Source organism: Nylanderia fulva, unplaced genomic scaffold (assembly GCF_048542155.1).
Source record: "Nylanderia fulva isolate GAGA-0341 unplaced genomic scaffold, ASM4854215v1 Scaffold16, whole genome shotgun sequence".
Taxonomy (NCBI): domain Eukaryota; kingdom Metazoa; phylum Arthropoda; class Insecta; order Hymenoptera; family Formicidae; genus Nylanderia; species Nylanderia fulva.
In genome coordinates this window covers 1,734,936-1,752,463 of record NW_028189835.1, presented here as the reverse complement: position 1 = coordinate 1,752,463, position 17,528 = coordinate 1,734,936, and the positions used below count along the sequence as shown (strand labels likewise).

The window sequence follows — 17,528 nt, the reverse complement described above, 5'->3', positions numbered from 1 at the left end:
CTTTTATTAAATAATTACATTTTATTGCGATTGTGCATATATTAGGCGGAAATGAAAGGATCATAGGGAGAAAGAGAAAGAGAGATTGAACAGGTATTTTCAATAATGTATGCAGCAACTATAAAGTAGCTCGGCTGTTATGAAAGATACGTATGTATTTTTCACGAGTGAAAATTCTGCGTAATGTGCGTAAGTCGTCGAAATTTTGCCTTCACCTTCCGCGTGTGTAAGTATGGCAGCAAAACAAAGCCGAGGGCATACGCTTCATTAATCGCGTTACCATGAGTTATTGCGCCTGACGTAACGAATGAACAGAAATCTTGCCGATTATTCGAATTAGCCGAGGAAAACATCTACCGAAAGGGAAGTTTGGTTCTAAGCATGCACATCAGACCGTCCATGCGGCCAATAGGAAGTGACGTTTATACGCAGCCGGCAATAAATTAACTAATATTACGAGTTACCTTTAATTAGTCTCGACCCAGCGGCACCGCGAGGTTTCCTTTTCTGATTTTTTTTCCTCGCTTTACCACGACGAGCGGATTATTAATTACACGAATTTCTTAAGAACGTTCGTTATACACCGGTACGCCGGGCATTTCAGGTAATTACAAAATCACGTGATTGACTTACAGCGAAACGCCAAAAGAACCGTTTCGAAAGCAGTTTTAATTATCAATTTCCGCTGAGCGCGGCGATTAATTAATCGGCAAGAGAGAAGTAACTATTATCTCACAATCTGAATGAGGACGCATCGGATGTGCGATCTTTATTTTTATTCTTCATCATTTTTTTAGAAAATCGTAAATGTAGCGTGTTAAAATAAAATCGTCCAAATTAAGAAATAAATTTTTATTTAAAATTATCGATTATATCCGGAGTCTACAACATTGTTAAATTATTTATGAGCTTTTTTCATTTCTCGTATTTTTTAAGTAATCGTAGATGTAACGCTTAGGATAAAATCATTGAAAAATCAAGAAACTTTTATTAAAAATCGTTATCGATTCTAGAGTCTATAACGTTTGTTAGATTATTTATGAGATATATTATTTATGGGCTTTTTCATTTCTCGTATTTTTTAAGTAATCGTAGATGTAACGCTTAGGATAAAATCATTGAAAAATCAAGAAACTTTTATTAAAAATCGTTATCGATTCTAGAGTCTATAACGTTTGTTAGATTATTTATGAGATATATTATTTATGGGCTTTTTCATTTCTCGTATTTTTTAAGTAATCGTAGATGTAACGCTTAGGATAAAATCATTGAAAAATCAAGAAACTTTTATTAAAAATCGTTATCGATTCTAGAGTCTATAACGTTTGTTAGATTATTTATGAGATATATTATTTATGGGCTTTTTCATTTCTCGTATTTTTTAAGTAATCGTAGATGTAACGCTTAGGATAAAATCATTGAAAAATCAAGAAACTTTTATTAAAAATCGTTATCGATTCTAGAGTCTATAACGTTTGTTAGATTATTTATGAGATATATTATTTATGGGCTTTTTTCATTTCTCGTATTTTTTAAGTAATCGTAGATGTAACGCTTAGGATAAAATCATTGAAAAATCAAGAAACTTTTATTAAAAATCGTTATCGATTCTAGAGTCTATAACGTTTGTTAGATTATTTATGAGATATATTATTTCCAAGTGTCTCTCGTGTTGCGCGCTCCTAAAGTCGCATCAGAAAGTAGTAAGCGGCACTTGTTCGTCGAAATTACGGCGCTGATCGTAAGTCCTAAAACGTGCCCGGTATCTTAAAGAGAGGGAGAAAGAGAGCGTCTCGTCCCGAAGATATAAAAGGTGCGAACGGAGAAAGAAAGCGAAGGAAAAGGGGTGGAAGAGGGATTCCGTGGTTGCAGTTAAATAAAACTGACAAAAATCGGCCCCGGAGGGCACGAAGGGTCCGGAGCTCTCTTCGGGTGGAAGGAAGACTAGGTAGAGGGAGGATACGTGGAGAATGCTCAGACGGGCGCCATGTGTATAATAATGTTAAAGAATGTTAAACGCGAGAGGGTTCGGAGGGATCTCTTCCAGCCGCATACATTAGTTGTTAACAATGCTATAAAGGACACTCGCCCCGAGTCTCGCCCTTCCTTCATCATGGGGCACAGGTCTTCTCTAGCGCGACCAGATTTACGAGCGCTCCTTTCCGCGCGAGTCTTACGTAACGCACTTCGGTGAACAGCAGAGTGTAGTATTCGTGTTGGACTCGATCTCGACGTGTATAAGGATTTAGCAGAATAATGTAAGATAAGAGTTTTAACAAGGCTCTGTAATATAAAGATAAATTTAAAGTGTAAGACAGGCAATAAGAGCCAATCGCGGAAGACAGTGCGTTATCCCAACGAAACTAAATTTTTTTGTTAGAATTAAATATCTGTGCACGAGGCACCAAATTTTACTTGGTCACGGCCAAGATTTTAAAATATGAAATAATCTTATTTTTGAGATTTAATTTTAATAACCCTTTAATCCCCCTACGGAAATAAATAAATAAATGCAAGAGAAAAATATAGATCCGAAAGTCGCTGAATTGGTGACCAAATAAAATTTAGTGCACAGATATTTAATTCTAACGAAAAAATTTAGTTTCGTTGGGATAACGCACTGTCTTCCGCGATTGGCTCTTATTGCCTGTCTTACACTTTAAATCAGAATAATGTAATTTATTAAAGCGAGAAGAATCATGAAAAATTGAGAAAGATCATGAATTATTGTTGCACTGAATCTCAAGAGGCGAAATTGATTATTTAAGCTTAAAGAAGTATTATATTTTGGGTATTTTAAATACGTGTCCCCGACTTTTCAGAGATGCGTTTGAAAGAGATTACTCTTTAGTGATAATGGCGCGCTAATGTAGTCTGAACTCTAGAGTTCTAAAGTCCAGTACGTCCTAAGCAACCCTGCGTGTAATAATTTACCACCCGTGTCGACTCGTGCACGCGGTCAACCCTCGTGATAATTGTTTAAACCGACCACTGGCCACCCCTTTAGTCTGACTCGAACACCAGCCTGAGACCTATTCGCTTCTACGAGCTTCGTGTACTTTCTATAGGGCATACGGAGGAACTTCATTACAATTGAATTACGTCTCTCTTTCTACGGTTGTAAATCTATTATGTTAGTCAAATGAATCTTAATTTTTTTCTTAAGAAAAAGAATATGTATAATTTATTAATCTAATTCAAAATTCGTAAAACGCGTATAGATTCGCACACAGTAGACAATATTGTTCGCAATATAATTTGAAGATTTAAAAAGAAAAACGAATTGTATTAAATCTGTTGGGTAACTTTATCGAACTTTGGCCGAGGGAGAAACACGCCGAGAACGAAAAGTTATCTCTTCAGGGGATTGATCAATGGAATTTCTCGCTCTGCTCCACCAACTTTATTCAGTGTTCTCTCGAAATGAAAGATATTTTATATAAACACTATATACAACGCAAAACTAAGATTTATTTACATTATTATCGAGAGATCCGCCACGTTGCTCTCGATGTACAAATATGAAAATAAAATTGCGTATTCTACGATATTTTCTAAAATCTAAAATAATATAAATGTTTGAACGCGAGCAGAGAGGAAGATAAATGAGAAAATATGAAATGAAGCTCCAAAATAAGTAGCGCGAAGAACGAAGGCACCACAATGGATAGGGTTTGGATGGTCTCCAAGAGATATAGCGACGGCGGAAAACGCAACGACAAGTGGAAGAAGGGAGGGGAAGGGGAAAGGGGGGTAGGGAAGGATAAAGAGCCCGAACACTCGGTCGAGTATAACGAATCCAGAAGAGGAAGTCTGGAAGAGCGAGAGTGCGATAGCGAGCAAATAATAGGGAAATGATTTGCTCCTTGTTAGATAAAGGCCCTACGAGGGGACTCGCGAAAAGAAATATTGCTCCCAATGAAAGGAAGTGGGCTACACGGTGGAGGGAGGGGGTGCGCCGAGAACGAGGGGATGGATCCATTCACTTGTAACTGCTCCTCCGCCGCTCGTGTCGGGTCATCCATACGCGAATTCTGTTCGATTGAGAGTTAAATAGCACGGGCGGACTTGTCGCGTATAACCGACCACACACTTCCGGGATTCCCTTATCCTTATTGCTCTTGTAATAAATCGCGTTTCGCCAGCGTGATATAGAGATATTATGCGTATCATTATTTATCATGTAGATTTTCAATTATAATTTTTTTTCAGTCTCGCGCTGATCGCTCGCCATTAGCGTTATTTATGTATATTTCAGGAATATTTTTATTAGAAGATTAATTTATAAATCTAGTTATATTAAGCTGATAAACGCGCGAATCGGAAGCACAATATTTTGATTAGTCACTTTCATCACTTTGGAATCATCTGCTGTCCCCCATAGCCTATTACCTACAGTTCAAAACCCAATCATCAATTTTATATCCTAAAGTATCTTTTCGTGCGGGCAATCAATAAAAGACGGCGCACTCTTCATTAATTTCTGATATTAACTTTTTTTCAAATTAAAAATTCTAATAAAATATTTTATTGGATAAATATATTTGTGTTGCACAAAAAAAGTCGATACAATAAAGATTAATTGTATATTCAACAAATAGCTGTGTTAAATTATTTTCTGCGTGTTTTATGAAAATTCAGACGGTGCATTTTAACTGCGTCAAATAGCTACATTTGGTGTGTAATAGATACTTCTTCTCCAAATTAAAAATTCTAATAAGATATTTTAGAAGGTTTATATTTGTGTTGCACAAAAAAGTCGATACAATAAAAATTAAATATAAATTTAAAGTGTAAGACAGGCAATAAAAACCAATCGTGGAAGACAGTGCGTTATCCCAACGAAACTAAATTTTTTTGTTAGAATTAAATATCTGTGCACAAGGCACCAAATTTTACTTGGTCACGGCCAAGATTTTTAAAATATGAAATAATCTCATCTTTGAGATTTAATTTCAATAATCCTTTAACCCCCCTACGGAAATAAATAAATGCAAGAGAAAAATATAGATCCGAAAGTCGCTGAATCGGGAATCGAACGAGACCTTTCGCTACAATAAAAATTAATTGTATATTCAACAAATAACTGTGTTAAATTATTTTCTGCGTGTTTTATGAAAATTCAGACTAAAATGGTGCAGTTAAAATGCACCATTTTAACTGCGTCAAATAGCTACATTTGGTGTGTAATAGATACTTCTTCTTCAAATTAAAAATTCTAATAAAATATTTTATAAGGTCTATATTTGTGTTGCACAAAAAAGTCAATACAATAAAAATTAATTGTACATTCAACAAATAGCTGTGTTAAATTATTTTCTGCGTGTTTTATAAAAATTCAGACGGCGCATTTTAACTGCGTTAAATAGCTACATTTGGTATGTAATAGATACTTCTTCTTCAAATTAAAAATTCTAATAAAATATTTTATAAGGTCTATATTTGTGTTGCACAAAAAAGTCGATACAATAAAAATTAATTGTACATTCAACAAATAGCTGTGTTAAATTATTTTCTGCGTGTTTTATAAAAATTCAGACAGTGCATTTTAACTGCGTCAAATAGCTACATTTGGTATGTAATAGATACTTCTTCTTCAAATTAAAAATTCTAATAAAATATTTTATAAGGTTTATATTTGTATTGCACAAAAAAGTCGATACAATAAAAATTAATTGTACATTCAACAAATAGCTGTGTTAAATTATTTTCTGCGTGTTTTATGAAAATTCAGACGGTGCGTTTTAACTGCGTGAAATAGTTACATTCGATCAAGCTGCGATTTATCGAGATTCGCGACTCTCCGGAGCGTATTCGCGGCTCGAGAACAAGGTGTTATTCGAGCGGCGTAAAGGGATTATGGTGGAGGCGCGATTCTGGGAATGAGTCGACACGTTCAAAGCGAACGAAGAGGGTGAAGGCTGGCACTCGCGCCGCTCTCGGGGGATGGTGGACGTTCCGTGAAGGACGGCGCGAGGATGTGTTGGTAGGGTATGCATGGCGGCGGAGAGTCCAGTAGCGATCATCAATCAGAAAGGCAGTCAGCCGTCCGTCAGTCGGCTGGCTGGTCAGCCACGTCCAGCGTTGTACAGAGTTTCGCGCGGGAGGTTTCCTACCTACCTACGAATTCGCGAGTCATGCTTGGACTGTCATCCTGACAATCGATTGAAGCCGAGCACTAACATCCAATTCTACGGAATTGTTCTTTCCATTATCTTGCCAAGTCTGAGGATTCTATTCGGCCTTTCCGCGCGTTGCGGACATACAGATGTACAGCCCAAACAAAGAACTAGTTTTCGTTTATTAATAGAAAAATAAGATCGCGACACATCTCGACTCGAAGAATCTGTCTCGAATCATTTTTATTGAATTTTGTTAGACGTAAACATTTCCAGCTAATTAACATTAAACTCGATAAGACCAAAAATGTAAAATTACATAAGAATGAGAAAAGAAAAATATACAGGAAGAAACATTTTCTGATATAATCTTTATGTAATATTAAATAATTAGTAATATTAAAGAATTTTATATAAAATTGCAACAACAGCGACAGTTTTCACACGAAAAGTTCTTTATTAGAATATAGTGATCTCATGTCTCTTTCTTTAAGAAAAAAATAACCTTTTTCAAAGGCATCCCGAGAGAAGGTCACTCTAAGGGGTTTCATTCTTCATACGACACCCTTCAGAAACGATACAGAGGGCTAAAGATCTATTTCTCGATAATTGTGCGAGTTGATAATGAACTTTCCACTTTACTCTTTCTCTCTCTCCTTTACCGTTATTACTGTCGAAGTTTGATGTAGCATGACTTTTTATTGGCGCCCTGACATTTTATAAACAGAGTGGCACGGGTTGGATTTTCCCGTCGCGACCGGATCCAACTCGACGACGGGGATTTGAAAATCTTTCAGCGCGATATTGGCCTGGCCTGGCTAGCTAATTACTCCAGACAGCTCCACTCCCCCTTCCGACGATTTCCCCTCCGTCCTTTCCCCCTATATTCACTCTCTTTCTCCTGTTCTCTCTTTCCGTTAGACCTACAGCGTCCACCCTAGCGTAACCGTGCGTTGTCTTCGCGAAAGAAAAGACGATAGAGTAGGGTGAGCTCTCCATTGCTCTCGGGGCTAATGTACCCTAAAGTACTTAGTCCACGATGGTTGTAAATGTCCGCGTGATTGCCGCTAAGTTAATTTTAAATCTGTGTTAATGCGATATTTAGCCGAAAAGAATATTTCGAATAATTCGAATCTACTTCGCGGAATTCAATGCGATTCTTCGTATTAACAGGCGTGCGAAAATCGCGAAGTAGTCCTCGGGATGATGTACAACGGTCGCGATCCTTTTTTCGACGATTAACAAAAAATTCGAGATTTGCTGCGAGACACCGTTTGCATCTCTCTCCGTGATGAATAGCGCGACCTGTTATTACTTAACGCTCTCCGTTGTTGTTGATAATTTAGGTTCAAATTGCTAAATTATAGATTAAGGTGCGATGATTCAGACGAGAGTTTACTCATCCGAAGAGGATGCAATTCTCCGTCGTTAAAACGAATAGAAAAGACGTGTCATACCACCGCTGTGGTCCTACCGTCTCTTGTGTCTCGCAAAACGGTGCTTCCTTGTGTCAATGTCCTGATGTTACGTCCGATGGCCACTCAAAGAAACGTCAGAATGGCTTTTGAAAGCGTACCCAGTAAGAGAAAGAGAGAGAAAGAGAGAGAGAGCGGCACTTTGATCACCGAATGACTCGCGACTTTGCATTATGAAGCTAAACTGTCGGCGAAGAAGAAATGTAGGCTTTTGCTCCTGTAGAGTTGAAAACTTTTTATCGCTCTGTGAGGCCCATTACAGGCAACAGGTTTTGGTTGATCCACTCCAGGAAGAAGGGGGGTTAACAGGTAGGAAGGAAGCACAGAGCGTTTTCTAAATTACTTTATACTCGCGTGTATAAAATTAATATATAACGCAAGACATTTATATTTTTGTCTTAAACTCAATCTTACATTCTGATATATATATATAAAAAAAATGTGTTCTATTCTAAATTTATAATATTTATCTATTTTTTCTATTTTAAAAGTTGATTAATCGTTTAGAAAGTGCACACAGTGAAATCCAAGTGGACCGCGACAAATCTTGGAGAAATATGACAGGTAGCATTGAAGACAGCAATATTACGTGTTACGAAACGTTAAAATCGTTACGCGAACTTGTTGATCCCCCTATTTCCAGGGAAAGAAGGTCCCCTCACACGCTGGCGAAACTCCAATCAAACGTGAAGCGTGCCAGGCGAATAATCGAGATAATCCATCGCTTTCTCCTAGCGCGATTACGTGATACACTCGAATATAAATATTGGTAGTAATCGTCGCGCGGTTACTAGAAATCTCGCAGTCGCGTCCAAGATCGCTCGTCCCCGATCGCTCTTTTCCACCGCTTTATCCTTAATCGTTCTTTCAGCCTCAACCAACCCCCCTTCGGTCTGGCGCGGTCGCGATTCACCCTCGCGACTCGACGTAGCCATGGGCGGATGGTTCCGACCGGGAAAAATAATGCATTAGAAATTCAGATGACCGAGAGGGAGAGAGAGAGGAGGCGCGATTTATCAAATAAAAGCGGTAGTACAGTCAAATACCCGTCCATGTCGTCAGTGGAAGCGACAGTTCATTTTTAATATAAAGCACGGATGTAGGGTGGGGGTGAGATCTCTTCCGGGATGGTAGTGACAAAAAGTATATGGCAACTGCCCCGGGTCACCTATCTCCAGATCTACGAATTCGCGATAGGAAGTATCTAATGGCTTGCGAAACTTATGGCTGTAGATAATTTATCACGATAGCGATACAGTTTATTTGTTCTACCTAAGAGATGTCAGGTTAAGAAAAAATTATGTTTCTCATTGGAATGCGTGAAAATGTTATGTAAATTTTGTTAAATATTGTTTTACATACGGAAGTCCCGGAATTTATATTAAAATTCAAAGATGAAGCGTAGGATTCAGCATTAGATAATGATTTTTGATTCCCATTGTCACGTGGAGTTCGTGACTTGTCGACGTCTCCATCCATCATTGCTCTCATCATCTGTTAACCATCCCTCTCTTCCACCGCTCAAGTGCCTTTCAAATTCTCACTCGCATCTCGGAATCGTGGAACCTGCTAATATATAAACCATTTATAAACAGTTTGACAATTTATTAGACTGCGAAGTTGCTGACTGCGAATTGTTTGAACGCGAACGATGAAGGATATACCTATTTTTGTGTAAAATATAAAATTTTAGGATATATTTTTATTTCCAGATATTTTTAATAAACGTTTATATATATATTTTGCTCGAATAAATATATTCAAATATAGAAATATGTGCTCGAGATAAAGATTACGGAGCAGAAACGCGAGGGCTACTTTAGAAGAAATATAAATGTCACGTAAACTGGAGAAACTTAGTGAAAGCGGACTTCACTTCCAATTAATCTGATTTAAAAAATAGAATAATTTTCCGCACTGCTGTCGAGTTGCGTGTATACAATTAAAATAGTCGTTGACTCGCCATTGCGCTCAAATAAGGAGTAAGTGTTTCTCTTTACGATCGTTTATGGTTAACCCATCGGCGTATGTTATCGCGTTCTTTCTGCAAATTTTTACACCTACTTTCCTTTTACGAGCGTAGAAGAACAGATATAGAGGAATCCCCGCAACGCGTCTTTTATTCCCCGCTAGAAAGGGGAAGATACGAGAAGTATGGCGAGAGAGAGATGTCTATCTTACGATATCGTCGCCATTCCAGGGAGCATCAACTTCGAACATTTGCATAAAATTATTATCGCCGCGGAAAAGCGCGACTGTTTCACTTTCTTTATAAAGCGTCATACAAGTATCCTCCGAAATTGGCTCGCATTATACTTCTGTGATCCTATATTTACGCAAATACATTTTTTCACAGAGTCGCGATTTCATCAAGATTAATAATGGATAGATTATTTTTATTTATCTCTGCCGTTGTGTCGGGGAAATGTTGGCAGCATATATAAGAATTTTCATCCCCTTCCTCCCTCTGCTCTCTCTCTGAAAATCAGATCGCGATCTTACCGTAGAGAAAACGAGAGCGAACGATAAAAAGAAGGAGAGAGAATATAGCGGGACGAACCCCACGCTTTTATAGCGGTCCATTTGACGTAACAACGAGCGTGAAAACTTCTTTTAGTGTCGGGGTTGCAGATTTCGCTGCCAAACACGCGTACGATTATGGGATCTCCGATTATCAATTTGTTATAGCGTGTTTATTATTTGAGCTCCGCTTCTCTCTCGGCGAATCATCCCTGCGTTTCGTCGCTGAAATCCTCTGCAGTTGCAAAGTGTCGTACTCCTAGTCAGTATAGTTTTCGGGGATAATCCGGAATATTTTATGCGGCCTTATTCTTCCTGCGATGTGTTTGCGCCAACGAACTGAGAAAACTGTATACGAACTGCGAAAGGGAACTGCACGGCTCTTCCTCTCCATAATTCGTTTTGTCAGGTCCAGACACAAGCACCGCGTCGAATATTTACAGTCATTTCGTGCCGCTGTTAAGTGCCACTAACAACGCTTTAATAATGTAATACATGTATTTGAAGGTAGTCGACAATGCAGTCTTAGACATATTACGTTTTTCTTAATCTGTGAATTTATTTTGACCAATTTAGACGATACTCGGAAAAATAAAAATATTATAAATCAATATATGGACATAAATATTAATGATAATTAATAATAAAAATTTTTCGCAATATTTCTAAGACCATATATAACAAATTAATCATTTATATCGGCGAAGATATTTTTTCTTCAGTGTACCTTATCGTACATTGAATTCGTTTTCACGGATATCGTCGCCTTAAGACTCTTTTTCTCTCCACGAGTAACCGCGGCGACAGCGGGCTACGGAGTATCATAGTAGCTGGGATTTTCTAGGAGAGTTATCTCTAATTCAGCGAGGATTTACTCGCCAATGAATCTTTAAATTAGATGCTCCGTTCTTCTCGTACTGCGCTCTTCCCCGGAGGGTAAAGTCCCGCTCGCTCAATCACCTATATCATGGAATCGCCGTAGTATAGTCAATTCCTTCCACCCTTCTTTCGTTATCGAGCCTTTACGCCATCCCCCTTCGGAGAGCTTCGCTCCGCTTACCGATATTTGTGTCTTTTCTGCCGTAGGCTTTTCTGAAGAAAAAAAAAAAACTCGTCTCTTTAAATAAAACCGTCTTACTCTCGTCTCCATCCATATGCGGAATCCAAAATCCACGTTCGCATAATTTTATTTAGCAAATTTGCAAGCGCGTCGAGCTAGACTATTAGTGGCGTCAAGTATCACCGTTATATTAATTAATGGCGGAAACGCGGGCCGATGAGACAGTAGTTTAGTAAGAAGCAGTTCGGCCGCACGAAAATGGCCGTCCCGCAGGAGGGTGTAAGACGGAGGAGATAGCGGAAGATAGCGACGTTGAGGAGAGGAGATGATGATAATCCAGCTTCTAGCCTAGTCCTATCCCCGAGGGATGCAGGGATTAATTGACACATCGGCGTCTTGGAGGAGTCTGCTGGGCTGACGCCTCCGCTTTGGCACCCAGCGACGTGACTGATGAGACGCCTGGAACAAGGCGTCGGGAAAAACACTCGTAGATTCGTGGCTTTTTTGTAGAAAAGGTATCCAGCAAGAATTACCGACGAAGCATGGAAGCATCGGTGTCGCGCCTTCCTCTCCTGGCAAATAACTCAACTAATCAGACCTCGTCCTCGTTCATCGTCCCATCCGCGACGTCCCCGAACTAAAACATCTCTCAGCTGGAGGGCACGTAGATGTAACAGATTGAAATTTAATACGCGCAGTATGGTGACACATACGGAAAGACGAGATGTTACTTAAGGTTTCGTACGACACATACCGTTCGGAGGAAGGAGATAACGCCGTCTTGGGCACATATTCGTTCTAGTATGGATTCTCGACGGTTAAAATCCTAATAACGGGATAATGAGTTTAATTCCGGCTGGATATAATTCATTAACGAATGCCAGCTTGAAACAAAGAAGGAGCAATTTCAGCAAAATTAATATGTAAAAAACTAAACTCTATGTATATAAAGCTGAGATAGAAAATTGTATTTTATATAATAATATTATATTTTGCAAATATTTCAATCGTACGTACATTTCGAAAAAAATTATTAATCAGATTTCAGTAGACGCAATTTTTTTTCATTTCCACCAAGAATATATAATTGTAAAGAGGTACGATAGGCTCGCAAATCACAAAGAGATGACCGGGGCAGCCCACGATAAGGGATAACACGGTAGTTGAAAGCAAAGAGCCGACGTGTACGAGGCGTCGGTGGCGGCACCCCATGTGAGTTATGGCCGTCCCGACGCTCTCTCCCGTTAGTCCAGAGCTCAATTTACAGATGATTCCGCGTGTTACCGCCTGGCCAGCGGCTGGTTAACCTCCGTGCCAAACACTTAATCTTCCGACGTGTCCTGCGGACCGTCCGACCGCGTTTTGGAGTTGGCGCGACGTTAAATCGCCGTTGTAGAGACGCGAGAGATCAACGTGAAAAAGAAAGAGAAACCGGGATAGATAAATGGACCAAGACGTAGGATTACCGGATCATTTGGCGGGTTCCTAGTGGCCCATAAAGTTAACCGCGACCCTTCGAATCGTGTGCTATCAATATACAATACACGCGTGTGTTGTTGATGACAGGAGAACCGTCAATTTTCATGTAAAATTAACGCGCGCTATAAATAAATATTTTTCGCACGCTCCGTTTATTTTGCGTTGCGTTTATTATATACGTGGAAAATAAAGTACGAGTTAGTAGTCCTGCTGGAAGTTTCGCGAGAATTATCTTCGTTACGTTGAGCCGGAAAAATATTTGCACTCGTTTTCCAACAACTTGTTGGCTATTGCGGGGCTATCGAGAACCAATAAATTTGTATCGCGAGTCTCTCCATAGATTCCATTGGTCCTTCTCGATAACCTCGCGATAGCCGATACAAATTATTGGAGAAACGAAAATAGAAAAAAAATTAATAGATAATCTCTCCGATTTAACGTAGTCAAGAATTATATAATTCACAAAACTTTTCGTACAATGCAGAAAATCTCAGCGAATTTTTATATGATTATATAAAGAACGCGATATAATAAAATATGTACTTCTTAATATACAAATCATTAATTTCGTACGTAAATTAATATATCGAACACACACAGGCGTTATAAAAAATACAAACTAATCGTATAAAGTATAAAATACAGTATGAGCAGCTGCATTTTTGTCGGGAAAGCCGTTGTTCGACTAAAAGATAGTATATCACAATTTGCTTTCCAATATTTGCGAATGTTTGGAAATGTGTGGTTTTAGCCTACTATGCATTCCAGATGTGCGGCACCGGTAGTAGGAAAGGAATAGCTTGAAACTGTCATTAGCCGTCGGATACTAGGCACCCCGTGGCGAGCCACAATGTAGCGGCGAGGAGCCAATAGACTTCTAATGTTGTAAACGGCGCGCCGAATCCTAACAGCCACTGTTAATTGACTTTCATGTTTGTCACTTTACGACTGTGACAAATTTCTAATTGCGATCCAAGATAAATCTCGATAAAAATCATGCGGTCAATTTCCCACTTCATATCTCTATACAATATTTTATATCACTACAATTTTTAGTCAATATAATTTTAATTAATTTTAATTCGAACGTAGCCGCCGATTAATTAACATTTTCCATTCATCTTTTACAGATGAAAATTAAAAAAAGCGTATATGAGAAATATTTTATTTCAATTAAGTATTGATTATTAATAAGAGATCCAATTTATATTGTAAAAAAATATTTTTTGATAAGAAGATATAATATTGTAATAATTAATACGAGCATTTTTGCGATTCAAAGATACTTCTTTATCTTAAAATTCGTATATCAATTTCTCGCGACCTTGAAAGTCTTTCTTGTACCGAGATGATGGTCGAGACGATCTCGATGAGAGACTTACCCTGCTGATTACTTTTCCTAGTGGTTTTCTTCTCCTTCATCCAAGGATATTCAGGAACATTGACACCCGAGGGGTCAGCGACACCGTGGGGATCCATCATGGTGTGGTATGCGGGATGATGAGCGCCAGGACTGATGGATCCACCGGTCCCCGGTGAGTGTTGTAGGCTGCTGTCCCCGGCTAATTGCGGCAACGCCGTCATGAATTCGGCCATGGAGGGCTGGCTGTTGATAAAGCCGGTTTCGGCGGATCCGCATGTCGGGTCCATGGCTGGATGATGGGTCCCGTGCGGGGGCAGCCCGGCTGGGGTACTCGCCCCCGCGGCCACTGTGGCCAGCCAGAAGCCGCCCCCTCCGTCGTTCGCCAGGACGGGTGTCGTCGGCCTCGTCTTCACGGTCGAGAGCTCTTTGCTTACGTGTACTAAATTCTGAAGATGATTGCCGAGCTGCAGATTGCTGGAGTTGGGCAACTGCGTTTGGCGCAAATCTTCTTCAAGGTGTACCAGCGCTTGTGGTTTATTGCGCATGGAACGCGCTAACTTATATCTGCAGTTTTCGATCTTCCGAGGTGATGAACGTCTAGTAACCAGGAAATAATTTATCGCCAATTGCAGAGAAATCGGAAAAAACTGACTGATCTATCTTTTCGATATTTTTTTCGGTAGAATCTCTTTTTTTTTCGTATCTTGAAGAACACACTAAGAACTCACCGAAACTCACTCGATAAAAGTTTCACTCTTGAATCCTCGTCTATTTTCTAACCACGTACTGTGCGTGTATATTAAAACATCGTTTCATTGTAGCGACTGCAGAAATTTATTTAGACGAAATTTGCCTTCGAAAAGGATAAAAGCGGCATGAATCTGATTATAGCGACCTATCTTTTCTTTCGTATATGATTATTATTAGTGCATATACGATACAAAATTCTACTCATCCTCTATCTTAACTGACACAAAACTAATCACTTTTCTGCTTCATGCGTCTCCCTCTTCAGCATCGCTCTCTCTCTCTAAATCGAAACACTCATTACTTACTTATAGCTCGAGCGTAAATCGTACACGTCGATTGGCGAACCAAATACAAATTGTTTACCGCATATTCACTGCACACTACGGTACTCACCACGATACATCATCGTATAAATGATATATCCGTGCATATAGCTCCGAATGATCCGAAATAACTGTCGGGTAACGTTAAACTCGGTACCAACGAAAAGCAGACTCTCGGACGACACGGACATGACACTGCATACTCGCGATCGACGCGTCTGGGGCAAGATCCATAGATCTACGGTCTCGATGATGCAAACAAGCAGGACACAGATCACCACTAGTCACACGTAGTCGCGATGACGTTTGATCGATAGTCCGACCGATCGACGGAGAACGCCGTGCCGAATCGTGCGGCTACCGTCGCCGTACCGATCGGCCGAAACCCAGGCAAGGTGAGCTAGGGTACACCAAGCAGTCACCGATACCGCGGTACACTCGCTAAGTGACGATGGAGAGAGAGAGGACGCGGAGAGATAGCGGCCGCGGGAAGGTGGGGGTCCGAAAAGTCCCTGTGGTGGAGGTACTCGTCGACGAGGCGCGATAGGAGAGGTGACCCGAAGGACGTCCTGTAGAAAGAGACGGTCGTGTCTCCAGTCGACCGAAATTTCCTACGATCTTTTTCGCCTCTCCCGACGTTCCCGGTGTCTCTGTTGTTACTGCTGTCTCTTTCCCCGTTCCGGGAGGGGGTGGCTAGGAGTCCACTTCGGCATCGAAGGTGGAAGTCGTCCTTTAATGTGGCGGCAGCCCCGGTCACGTGACACCGTTCGTTGGGAACGGGGCGACCAATCCCGAAGCGGTAACGCGAGTGGTGAGGTACAGCCCTCCGCCGACGTAGGCGGGCTGCCCTGTCGTGGCGACGGTGGCCTTGGAGGGCTCGGAGGGCACCCACGACCAGGAGGGTACGGACGACCAGGTCCGTGCCGTGAGAGTGCAGGCGGGCGACTCTCTCGGTGCGGACGAGCACGAGGCTCGTTTGGGCGGCCACGGTTACCCGGCGCAACTGTGGGCGGTACGCGCGAGCGCGTCGTTCGGTATCCCGTCGAGTGGTGGGGAACTTTCTCACGTGCTCGGCCACGCGGTCCTCCACCTTCGCCGGATGAGCATCCGAATCGAGCTACGACAGTCTCTCGCTTTTATTAACGGCTCCACGCGTGTGATACCGCGAATTCATCCGCGAATCGGCGGAACGATCGCAGGGGAATGTCACGCAAACGCAGCTCTGTGTGTGTTCACAGGTATTCATATTTCATTTTCTTGTGCTCCGATTTTATTATTTACCAGTAACAATGTTAATAGCGTATTTATGTGTTCATTAATACGTACGAAAACATATCAACCAAGTTTCCGTCGTTTTCATATGGAGAGGGTTAAACCAAGTAGGAAAGCCATTATTATCGGACACTCTGTATACGTTGACATTTAAATCATGCGAATATGATATTATCCAAAATGTTCCCTCAAGAGAGAATTTGAATTGGATCGGTTTATGGATCGAATGCAGCCCTGTCGTTATTGCAACGGTCGGGGTTGCTGGGGGCGCCGACTGGTATTGCGACGGCTCGTCGCGGAGCAGTTTTCATGACAGATTACCCTGATTCGCTTTGTGGAGGAGCTTTCATTTAGACAGGCAGTTTGATTGAAAAGTTCACTGTCGCTTCCAAAGAAAAAAAAAATTCGCAGCACTACCCTCATCGAGCGGTCCGCATGAAGCAAAGTCGTTTACTCGCCTCAATCGATCCCCTTTAGCGTGAGAATACCTACAACGTATTGCAGATTGTTAAACTAAATAAAGAGCGGAGCAGGTTGAATTTATGTTGTCTTAGAATGACAAAGATGAATGTGTAGGTTTGTACAGTGTTATTCTTAACTTTATCCAGGATGTCTCAGGCATTTTGCGGCCAATTATGTCAGAGTAAAGATAAAAAATAATAAATTAGTAAAAATTATAACGCTCTTATATATTGAAATAAAATTGTAAAATTAATGTCAGTACAGGCCAACTAAAGAGCATAAAATTATTCGGATGTTAATGAATATTATAAATTTTTATTTTAAAATCATCAAAACATAATAATACATTGAATCACATGTGGCCTGTACTGACATTAATTTTACAATTTTATTTCAAAAATAAAAGTTTCTATTAAAAATAGCAAAAATAAAACGGGAATATCAACAAATTTTATGTTACTATAATAGTAGAATTGATTTGAATTTTTCTAATCTATTTATATTGCATTTACAACTTTAATAAAGTTAATGCAGCTTCTATTAATATATTTATTAAGCAATTGAAATAACATAATAAATATTGTTAGTTGAGCTTAAATATGAGATGTACTTTATATAAGCATATATCAACTTCTTTTATTAATCTCTTTTATAGAACTTATGACAGTCTGAATTTTAAAACAACGTTCACAAAATTAAAAATAA

General features: G+C 40.0%; 1 protein-coding gene across 1 annotated transcript in view; it reads right to left on the bottom strand.

Moving 5' to 3' along the window:
- LOC114940301 (uncharacterized) overlaps window positions 1-15,716 on the bottom strand; it is a 29,575-nt gene extending 13,859 nt beyond the window's left edge. Inside the window, exon 1 of the mRNA XM_085480778.1 lies at window positions 14,036-15,716. Coding sequence (XP_085336904.1) covers window positions 14,036-14,561 — 526 coding nt within the window. The 5' untranslated portion in view covers window positions 14,562-15,716. The remainder of the gene's footprint in view (window positions 1-14,035) is intronic.
- Between the last annotated feature and the right edge of the window lie 1,812 nt (window positions 15,717-17,528).